We start from the raw sequence: 11891 nt of genomic DNA, 5'->3' as shown, positions 1-11891 counted from the left end.
AGAGCTGACCCTCGCGATTACACGGATGTTTGCGGACAGGTGCGCGGTCATGTTGTTCATGACGTTTGTGACCTGTCGTGGCACACGGCATGGCACATGTACCGGACTGGATGCACAGACGTATGTGCCTAGAAGGAATGTTCCTATGGCCCGATGAGGACGTCGGTTCCTCTGAGTGGGCGTGTATGTGATAGCCTGGCTTAAGAGGGATGATAGACTACTCATATCAATAAGGAATTTCTTCTTTTCTGGGATCCCATTCGGAAAGAACTCCAAAGTTAAGTGTGCTCAGCTTGGAGTAGTTTCAGGATGGGTGACCGATCGGGAAGTTGCTCCCGGGTGCGCACGAGTGAGGACAAAGTGCGCAGAAAAGACTAGTATTGATCTGTGGGGCTAGTCTAGATCCCGCTAGGAGTAACGACCACCGGCGGGTGTGTCCGGGGCGTTACAAGTTGGTATCAGAGCTGACCCTCGCGATTACACGGATGTTTGCGGACAGGTGCGCGGTCATGTTGTTCATGACGTTTGTGACCTGTCGTGGCACACGGCATGGCACATGTACCGGACTGGATGCACAGACGTATGTGCCTAGAAGGAATGTTCCTATGGCCCGATGAGGACGTCGGTTCCTCTGAGTGGGCGTGTATGTGATAGCCTGGCTTAAGAGGGATGATAGACTACTCATATCAATAAGGAATTTCTTCTTTTCTGGGATCCCATTCGGAAAGAACTCCAAAGTTAAGTGTGCTCAGCTTGGAGTAGTTTCAGGATGGGTGACCGATCGGGAAGTTGCTCCCGGGTGCGCACGAGTGAGGACAAAGTGCACAGAAAAGACTAGTATTGATCTGTGGGGCCAGTCTAGATCCCGCCAGGAGTAACGACCACCGGCGGGTGTGTCCGGGGCGTTACACGAAGGTCTTGGAAGAGTCTCACACTCCTATGCCTTGAAGAAGATCTTCGCGAGATGGCTTCGCAGAAGGTTTCAAATTTGACTCCAAGCCTCCACAGAATGCAAGCTGGCGTCGGTCTCCTTCCATATAAGACTCTGAGTATTCATCTTCGGCTGCAACTGTTGTTGCGAGAGTCGTCGATGAAGAAGACGATGCCACTTCACCAACCATGGCTTCACTGCATCTCGACACTGCACCAGGCCCTTCTGCACCATCGAACTCCAATGTCGACCCTGCACCTTCATCTACTCCTGATGGGAACAAGTAGATACTCTATGTCTTCAAACCTTTTTGGCCATTACTCACAAAAGGGGGAGAAGCATATGAGTTGATAGTCTTCAAACGAGTCCTTATGGGTGGTTGCACTATTTTTGCCAAGTGTTTACAACTCTCGTCCCTTGATACATTTGGTTCTTTGGGTTGTAACACTTAAACTCGATGGTCGTCTCCTACTTTTTGTGCTACTATGTGATGCGATGATAAATTCCGCATGAAGTCATTCCGCAGACGCCCATTTTTCATTATGCATGTCATTATCTTCGTTATACCTTTATATGCATGATAAATTGCCTTCATAAGTTGAAAAGGATCTCCACAAAGTAAAACCTGCTATGTGCTTTGCATTCAAAAGCAAACTACTTATATGCACATCTTCAGGGGGAGCCTCTTTCTACTTATGAAGACAATGCCATAATTCTCTACTTTCATATACTTTTATCCCCGTTGAAAACTTCAACCAGTTTATCATCAATCACCAAAAAGGGGGGAGATTGTAAGTGCATCTAGTGCCACCCCTAGTTGGTTTTGGAGTATTGACGACAAACCTGGTTGAGGGACTAATGTGTTTGTGAGAATTGCAGGATAACACAGGTAGGAGTCCTTCATTGATTCGGTTTACCTGCCAGAAATGACCCCTAAAAATGTGTGAAGACATTGAAGACAATGGTGGTCTGTGAAGAGATTCACATTGAAGACTATGATATGAGAAGACATCGTATGAAGACTATGGAATATGAAGACATAGTTGTTTCGTAGTTTCCTTTTCTTCTTTGTTGAGTCATAGGAACCATCATACTGTTAAGTGAGGTCCAAGTGAACAAAGTCAGAGTGACTGAAGTGATGCTCAACCAAATCCTATGTCTTCGAGTGAAGACAATGAGAGCAAATCTTATCCAAAGCTAGATGAGTCAGCTTTACTTGTAGCCCAAGTCAAGTTGCCGCGTGCGTTTGAAATCTGACCGTTGGACACATGTCAGTTCCTTAGTGACCCAGGGTCATTTCGAACAAATCAGGTCGGGTTGCCTCCTGGCTATAAATATCCCACCCCCTACACCATAAATTAGTGGCTGCTCAGAGTTAGTGCACGACTTTTGTCGTTTGAGAGCAACCCACCTCCGAAGCATTTGAGAGAGATCCTTGCAAGGACAAATCCCAAAACACCCAAAGCCAAAGAGTGTTAGGCATCACTGAAGTCTTTCTGTCTGCGTGACCTGAAGACTTGTTACACTTGAGGACTGTGAATCCTCTAGCCGGTTAGGCGTCGCGTTCTGAGCGTCCAAGAGTCATTGTGGATCACTGGTGAACGAAGTCTGTGAAGGTTTGGAAGTCTACCTTGAAGACTTACCAGAGTGATTGGGCGAGGACTGCGTGTCCTTAGCTCAAGGGGAATAAGGTGAAGACGCGATCTTCTGAGTTGAATCTCAGCCTCCCTAACCAGACGTACAGTTGTCACAGCAACTGAAACTGGTCTATCAAATCCTTGTCTTCATCAAGCTACTGGTTCTATCCTTCAATTTTCTTTACTTTACAGGTTGTCTTCATGAAGTCATTGCATGCCTGTATGATCTGATTGACTTCACTAAGTGAAGACTCTTTACTGTCTGGCTTCATACCATCTTCCATCCTGATCCATACTACCTAGCTGCTGATAGTCTTCGTGTTTTCACTTCATTGCTTACTTGACTATGGCTTGTCTAGTGTAGTCTTCTTTCCGCTGCATATCAATAGGTTCATTTCTATCGTTTGTCTTCAAAGTCCCCCGTGTTTTGAAGACTTTCATAAAAATCGCCTACTCACCCCTTCTCTAGTCAATAACTAGCACTTTCACCAAGTCCGGCTACGCTCTAACATCTTGATTTGGTAGTATTTAGATAGTGACATAGCTCTGATTTAGAGAGTGGGGGTGGCAAATAAGTCAAACAATGCCCTTGTTTTTTGGGCAATCTGGACCACTAGAAATGACTTCATTTTGAAGCACATTCCTCCAAACCAATATACTCCACACATCCCTCCGGAGTACTTGTCAATTTTTTTTAAGGAGGAGCTCAAATATATCATGTGTAGGGTCAAGAGAAAGGTGTACAACAACTTTGAAGTCTGGAAGAGCTTTTATATGATTTCTCTATACTCCCTTCGGTCCTTTTTACTCCGCATATTAGATTTGTGCCAGGTCAAACTTTGTAAAAAGTATCAACATATACAATATTAATTTGGCAGTGCCCTAAGAACTTTAAAGAGTGCCCCAAGATAGAGAACTTCAAAAGTTTGCACCAATAGTCTGTTAGACCAATCTAAAGAGGGCGGTAGGCTACACAAAACAAGATATCAACCCTGACAATCTTTAGATGCTTGCCTCTTAAACCGACATGTCATTTTCCTAGTTAGCCATTTCCAAAAAAATGTCGTGCTCAATCGTTTGCACCAATAGTCTCTTTCTTCCAAACTATAGAGCACATAAGTATAGATGCATTCAACATTTCATAATTTTTATCATTGCTCCCATCATTCTCAAAAGAATGGTGTAAGCTTAAAAGGGCGCAAGAGACTACCTCACCCCGTCGCCCCTCTTCGTGCTTTGAGATTTCTCGTGCTTTAGTGATTTCTAATATGGCGTATGGTTCCTGAGTGTTTTCCCTCCTTAGTCTACGCCAAATGAACGATGACGTGCACATAGGAAGCGAAAAACGCCTACGTTTCCCTCATTTATCTAAACCCGATGAATGATACGCGCACATATGAAACAAAAAAGCATGTGTTTTCCTCCTTAATCTACACCATATGAAAGTGCAGTGAATTATGTATTTGGAAAGAAACTTCCATGTTTTTCCTCCTTAATTTGAGAACTAATTATCTTTTAGAGTTGTATGTTAAGAAATTATCATTGAGTGCGGCGAATCTGCACCCGGGCTCAGCTGCACCCCCGCTCACGGGAAAAATCAAAACAAATACAAAAAAAATTTGTGTCATAGATAATTAGATGCGTGAGGTTCGCTGAAAAATTCAACTCGTTTGGACATTTGAGCAAGTCTGTGCAAAAAAGACAAAATCGGGGTCTGTAAAAAAGTTTACTGTTCACGAACTGTTTTGACCCGATTTGTCTTTTTTGCCGAGACCTACTCAGATATCCAAATGAATTGAAATTTTGAGCGGATCTCACGTATCAAATTATCTACCACACAAAAAAAAATTGGAATTTTTTGAATTTTTCTAGTATTTGTTTTGAATTTTTTGCTGACCAGGAGCAGCTGAGCCCGGGCTCTAGGATGAATTATCGATTATCATTGCCTTTTTGAATGGAATCGTAAAATAAGCAAAAGTTATGGATCAAACAATATTATCGTGGGCATACATCGTGAGGATGATTTGACTATCTTGTGGGGCATACTATAAGGGAAATTCATAGTCAAATTTAAGCACGGATTAAATTTTAGGAAAAGGAGACCAGTTTGCTTATTTTCATAAAGTAGAAAAGGCACTATGCGTCGATATATCACGACATATCGTCAACAGAATCAGCTGTCCCAATATCTACACATGCTGGAGGGAAATAATAAAAAAATCACCCACGCCTCACCACTAACGACGAGAAGAGAAAGAGATTCCTCCCCTCCGCTGTACTAATACAGGGAAGCTCCCGGTCATGCTTGCCTTTGGAGCCTTGCCCTTTCCCCTAGACTAGACTCCCCAGCCCCAGAGGCCTCAACACCTACCAGACTAACATCTCCTTCCTCCCCCTCCGTCTCCTGAGGTGCTCATGGCCTCGAGCTCAAACCCGGTCAGCATGGACATGGACCCGCCCGTCCTCTCCATCGCCGTCGAGCACGGCCCGCCGGAGTCGCGCCTGGTTCAGCTCGGCGTCAGGTCCTGGCCCAAGTGAGTACCGACCGATCACCGGCGCCAGCTATTTCTTGATTCTTCGTTCCATCATTTCCATGGGGGGGCGGGCGTCTAAGTGGGCTTGTGCAGCGGTTAAATCCTGTTTGCCGTGCTCGTGCAGGTGGGGCTGCCCGACGGGGAAGTTCCCGGTGAAGTTCGACGCGAGGCAGACGTGCTACCTGGTGAAGGGCAAGGTGCGGGCGCACATCAAGGGGTCGTCCGAGTGCGTGGAGTTCGGCGCCGGCGACCTCGTCGTCTTCCCCAAGGGGCTCAGCTGCACCTGGGACGTCGTCGCCGCCGTCGACAAGTACTACAAGTTCGATTCGTCCTGACTTCGCCGGTGACTGTTCGCGGTGACTAATTCGCCTCCTGATTTAGATTGGTGACTGTGTTAGCCTCATTCTCTAGCTAATTTGCTAGACATAATATCCGTCTCTATTGGCTTCGTCGTGTGTAGTAGTAGTAGGGAAAAAAATCGGTGTGAGTGAGGTGAGGTGAGGGGCATCTAGCCCTCCTGTGTAGTAGTAGGTTCCTAGTTATTCAGTTGCCCCCCAAAACCGGTCAATGCAGTGGCCGTTCAAAGTATTCTTATTTATTGCCCAGAGTGCAGTGCAAATCCGTTTTGAATGCCTTCTTTGACCAGCCAGCATCAGTGGACTGCATTGTCTATGGCCACCTTCCTTTTCTTCTTTATGAGCAGGATTACAGGGCCAGGGGTGTGTGGGGGGGGGGGGGGGGGGGGGGGGGGGGGGGGGGGGGGGGGGGGGGGGGGCTATCGACCACCCACAGCACTTTAAGAGTGTGATAAAGCATGTTTGAGAGATGAGAATTGATCGACTTGTAGTTTTTATGATCTTATCTTGCATACAAACACACATTCTCTCTCTCTTGCGAAATCAGCATATCCTACTCAGCTACAATTAATGCTACTTTCTTCATTGTTTCTAACATCCTAGAGCCCCCTGACCTAAAATGTGGGGGGTACCACAATTTAAAAATGTGAAAATTTACACTACAGATAGTAAGATTTGATGTAAACATCATTATAGTCTTAATAAAAAGTCTTAAAATAGCATGAGCTTGTTAACTATCTAGTGTTAAGTATATAAGAAAAAATATTTTACAATTTTGGCAGCGCCACCCTAGATCCGCCTCCAGCTAGAACCCCTGCCCTCAAAACAAACAAAAGAATGACCGTCCGCTGATAGATACAAATTTACCGAAAATGGCTAATGAAAGTTGCTATCTATAGATTGCCATCATAGAGACCGTACAATAAAACTTCTCTACTTTTAAGTAATGTTGACTCATAATACACATAATAGTATTTAATTAGTCATGTGAAATATTACATGGTTTCGTGAAGAAAAATATTTTTATTTATAATTTATATATCTTACTTTTTTGTGGAGGATATATTTTACTTATATGAAAAGCAACAAGGGAAGATATGTGTAAGAGTTGGCGGATATTCAAAACGGCTTGCTGGAGGATATGCTTCCACATGTGAAAAATAGTTCTACAAATGTAAAAAAGTCCATAATTCTGTTCAGATGTATTTGTTCGTGACTCTTTGGATGTATGTAAATTTTTAATGAAAAAAACACAAGAATGTGACATGTGCTAAAACAAATCAAATTAGTGCTTCAAAAGTTGCTTTTTACACCACAGGATTTTCTTTTCATTTTGGCCAAGATAAAAACATATGACATATTTTTGCGGAATCTAACAGGAAGATAGAAGGCACGGGTATGCATGTTGTAAAACAATTCAGTTTTTTATTCTAAATATGTTTTATAATTTTACTTTTCATCAGGAAGCATATATATATGCCCCTAGGAGACAAAATGTCGGCATCGTGCAAACGGTGCCTATTTCCAAACACTATTGCACTATTTACTGGTAGAGGGGGATCTTGTAATACAGTTGTCATTAAAAGCATTTTTGTATTGCTATATTTCTTTGTACATCTTTATTAACATTTTAATCTATAAGTATCAGAGTAATCTAACCTACATACAACCCGAAATCAAGTAAGAAGAAACGAAATGAATAATAATCACGTTACTACATTGTCTGGATCCAAATGTAGCAATTCTATTCTAATCTGGACACCCCCCCCCCCCCCCCCCCCCCCACACACACACACACAAATGTCTTGGGATAGGTTATTTTCATGTCTTTTGCATTTAAATCCTATTATTTTTTTGTTCGATATGATATGGTGTCACTGTCAAAAACTTTCTCATTATAGCTCATAGTGTTGGATATTAAACTTGAAATGGAAGGCTATATACTCACCAACCGAAAACAAAAAGAAAAAAAATGGAAGTTCCATAAGAAACAAAATATGTTTGAAGATTGAAGCTCAAAAGATCATGCGCAGAAGCAGTCAAAACCTATTATTTTGCCATCTCTTCGTATCATGAAAGGTCGACACAACATTTATGCACGACGGGTTGTAGCTGTCGTCACTAGGGATAGTCAACGACTAAGAGATAGCATTGACTTTTTTTCCGAGTAATTGGCAGGAACGCTACCTTTTAATTAGAAGAGGACAATTTTTTTACCAATATATACGCATTTTGACCGGCATAACAAATGACATGCCAAGATGACACTGACAAAAAGAAGTCAATGTCTGACAGAACCGGAGAGGTAAGATCTGAGCCGCCCTTTATTGTCCGAAAATAGTCGCATACCCCTAACATGTTTTTCAACAACGGTTACCACCGGTTGCCTGGATTGACCAGATCGGGCATATTATTATAAAGATAATTATATATAATCTAAGTTGATCTCGAACACAATTATAGAACCATAGGATGCGCTAAAATGTTTGCTAATACACCTATTGTATTCCTTAACTGACCCTTCAAATGAAGATTCTTGTAGTAGAGTTAGTATTTTATCTTCTATTAACAATGTATTAAAAAGTGGGAAGCTGCATCATTTTATGTTGTTTGAAGGCATCCACCACCCAACTCAAAAAAAGGCACACACAACAAATGCAATTACTCCCTCCGTTTTTATTTACTCCGCATGAGGGAGTCCTGGATTAAGTGGTCCTCAGGCGTCCGAGCTATATGACGTGGGCCGGACTGATGGGCCGTGAAGATACAAGACAAAAGACTTCCTCCCGTGTCCGGATGAGACTCTCCGTTGCGTGGAAGGCAAGCTTGGCATTCGGATATGAAGATTCCTTTCTCTGCAAATCAACTTTGTACAACCCTAGATCCCTCCGGTGTCTATATAAACCGGAGGGTTTAGTCCGTAGAGGGAATCTCAATCATACAGGCTAGACGTCTAGGGTTTAGCAATTACGATCTCATGGTAGATCAACTCTTGTAATCCTCATATTCATTAAGATCAATCAAGCAGGAAGTAGGGTATTACCTCTATCAAGAGGGCCCGAACCTGGGTAAACATCGTGTCCCCCGTCTCCTGTTACCATCAACCTTAGACGCACAATTCGGGACCCCTACCCGAGATCCGCCGGTTTTGACACCGACATTGGTGTTTTCATTGAGAGTTTCGTTGTGTCGTCATCAGAAGGTTCCATGGCTCCATTAGTCATCTACAATAATGCCGCCCTGGGAGGGGTGTTGGAAATATGCCCTAGAGGCAATAATAAAATGGTTATTATTATATTTCTTTGTTCATGATAATTGTCTATTGTTCATGCTATAATTGTGTTATCCGGAAATCGTAATACATGTGTGAATACATAGACCACAACACGTCCCTAGTGAGCCTCTAGTTGACTAGCTCGTTGATCAAAAGATAGTCATGGTTTCCTGACTATGGACATTGGATGCCATTGATAACGGGATCACATCATTAGGAGAATGATGTGATGGACAAGACCCAATCCTAACCATAGCTCAAAGATCGTGTAGTTCGTTTGCTATAGCTTTTCCGAATGTCAAGTATCATTTCCTTAAACCATGAGATTGTGCAACTCTCGGATACCGTAGGAGTGCCTTGGGTGTGCCAAACGTCACAACGTAACTGGGTGACTATAAAGGTACACTACAGGTATCTCCGAAAGTGTATGTTGGGTTGGCATGAACTGAGACTGGGATTTGTCACTCCGTATGACGGAGAGGTATCTCTGGGCCCACTCGGTAATGCATCATCATAATGAGCTCAATGTGACCAAGTGGTTGATCACGGGATCATGCATTACGGTACGAGTAAAGTGACTTGCCGGTAACGAGATTGAACGAGGTATTGGGATACCGACGATCGAGTCTCGGGAAAGTAACGTACTGATTGACAAAGGGAATTGTATACGGATTGATTGAATCCTCGACATCGTGGTTCATCCGATGAGATCATCGTGGAGCATGTGGGAGCCAACATGGGTATCCAGATCCCGCTGTTGGTTATTGACCGGAGAGGCATCTCGGTCATGTCTGCTTGTCTCCCGAACCCGTAGGGTCTACACACTTAAGGTTCGGTGACGCTAGGGTTGTAGAGATATTAGTATGCAGTAACCTAAAAGTTGTTCGGAGTCCCGGATGAGATCCCGGACGTCACGAGGAGTTCCGGAATGGTCCGGAGGTAAAGATTTATAAATAGGAAGTTCAGTTTCGGCCATCGGGAAGGTTTCGGGGGTCGCCGATATTGTACCGGGACCACTGGAAGGGTCCCGGGGGTCCACCGGGTGGGGCCACCTATCCCGGAGGGCCCCATGGGCTGAATTGGGAGTGGAACCAGCCCCTAGTGGGCTGGTGCACCCCCCTTGGGCCTCCCCTGCGCCTAGGGTTAGGGAAACCCTAGGGGTGGGGCGCCCCTCACTTGGATTGGGGGGGAAGCCACCCCTTGGCCGCCGCCCCCTTGGAGATCCATCTCCTAGGGCCGGCGCCCCCCCCAAGGCCCCTATATGAAGAGGGGGGAGGGAGGACAGCCACACCCCTTGCTCTTGGCGCCTCCCTCTCCCTCCGTAACACCTCTCCTTCCCGCTTGCGCTTGGCGAAACCCTGCCGGGATCCTGCTGCATCCACCACCACGCCGTCGTGCTGCTGGATCTTCATCAACCTCTCCTTCCCCCTTGCTGGATCAAGTTGGAGGAGACGTCTTCCCAACCGTACGTGTGTTGAACGCGGAGGTGCCGTCCGTTCGGCACTAGGTCATCGGTGATTTGGATCACGTCGAGTACGACTCCATCAACCCCGTTCTCTTGAACGCTTCCGCGCGCGATCTACAAGGGTATGTAGATGCACTCCTCTCTCCCTCGTTGCTAGATGAATCCATAGATTGATCTTTGTGATGCGTAGAAAATTTTAAAATTCTGCTACGTTCCCCAACAGTGGCATCATGAGCTAGGTCTATGCGTAGTTTCTATGCACGAGTAGAACACAAAGCAGTTGTGGGCGTCGATATTGTCAATTATCTTGCCATTACTAGTCTTATCTTGATTCGGCGGCATTGTGGGATGAAGCGGCCCGGACCGACCTTACACGTACGCTTACGTGAGACTGGTTCCACCGACTGACATGCACTAGTTGCATAAGGTGGCTGGCCGGTGACTGTCTCTCCCACTTTAGTCGGGTCGGATTCGATGAACAGGGTCCTTATGAAGGGTAAATAGAAATTGGCAATTCACGTTGTGTTTTTGGCATAGGTAAGAAACGTTCTTGCTAGAAACCTATAGCAGCCACGTAAAAACTTGCAACAACAATTAGAGGACGTCTAACTTGTTTTTGCAGCAAGTGTTTTGTGATGTGATATGGCCAAAGGATGTGATGAATGATATATGTGATGTATGAGATGATCATGTTCTTGTAATTGGAATCACGACTTGCATGTCGATGAGTATGACAACCGGCAGGAGCCACAGGAGTTGTCTTTATTTATTTATGACCTGCGTGTCAACATAAACGTCATGTAATTACTTTACTTTATTGCTAAAGCATTAGCCATAGTAGTAGAAGTAGTAGATGACGAGACAACTTCAAGAAGACAGGATGATGGAGATCATGACGATGGAGATCATGGTGTCATGCCGGTGACAACGATGATCATGGAGCCCCAAAGATGGAGATCAAAAGGAGCAAATGATATTGGCCATATCATGTCACTATTTGATTGCATGTGATGTTTATCATGTTTTACATCTTATTTGCTTAGAACGAAGGTAGCTTAAATAAGATGATCCCTCGTAATAATTTCAAGAAAGTGTTCCCCCTAACTGTGCACCGTTGCAAAGGTTCATTGTTTCGAAGCACCACGTGATGATCGCGTGTGATAGATTCTAACGTTCGAATACAATGGGTGTAAGCCAGATTTACACACGCAATACACTTAGGTTGACTTGACGAGCCTAGCATGTACAGACATGGCCTCGGAACACGGAAGACCGAAAGGTCGAGCATGAGTCATATAGAAGATACGATCAACATGAAGATGTTCACCGAAGTTGGCTAGTCCGTCTCACGTGATGATCGGACACGGCCTAGTTAACTCGGATCATGTTTCACTTAGATGACTGGAGGGATGTCTATCTGAGTGGGAGTTCATTGAATAATTTGATTAGATGAACTTAATTATCATGAACTTAGTCTAAAATCTTTACAATATGTCTTGTAGATCAAATGGCCCACGTTGTCCTCAACTTCAACGCGTTCCTAGAGAAAACCAAGCTAAAAGATGATGGCAGCAACTATACGGACTGGGTCCGGAACCTGAGGATCATCCTCATAGCTGCCAAGAAAGATTATGTCCTAGAAGCACCGCTAGGTGATGCACCTATCCCAGAGAACCAAGACGTTATGAACGCTT

At 44.4% G+C, this 11891-nt stretch overlaps 1 protein-coding gene across 1 annotated transcript; it reads left to right on the top strand.

Moving 5' to 3' along the window:
- Positions 1-4856: 4856 nt before the first annotated feature.
- LOC125517611 lies at positions 4857-5741 on the top strand. The gene is made up of 2 exons (XM_048682821.1): positions 4857-5102; positions 5227-5741. Exons 1-2 carry the CDS (start codon positions 4984-4986, stop codon positions 5435-5437), a joined length of 330 nt encoding a protein of 109 aa, XP_048538778.1. The 5' UTR covers positions 4857-4983; the 3' UTR covers positions 5438-5741.
- Positions 5742-11891: the final 6150 nt, after the last annotated feature.

This window comes from Triticum urartu, chromosome 6 (genome assembly GCF_003073215.2).
Source record: "Triticum urartu cultivar G1812 chromosome 6, Tu2.1, whole genome shotgun sequence".
Lineage (NCBI taxonomy): Eukaryota > Viridiplantae > Streptophyta > Magnoliopsida > Poales > Poaceae > Triticum > Triticum urartu.
Note: the sequence above shows the minus strand (reverse complement) of the source record. Positions and strands in the feature narration are given on the sequence as shown.

Coding starts and splice junctions, on each gene's coding strand:
- LOC125517611 (XM_048682821.1), top strand. CDS start 4,984: ATGGCCTCGAGCTCAAACCCGGTCAGCATGGACATGGACCCGCCCGTC. Junction 5,103..5,226: donor GGCGTCAGGTCCTGGCCCAA/GTGAGTACCGAC, acceptor GTGCTCGTGCAG/GTGGGGCTGCCCGACGGGGA.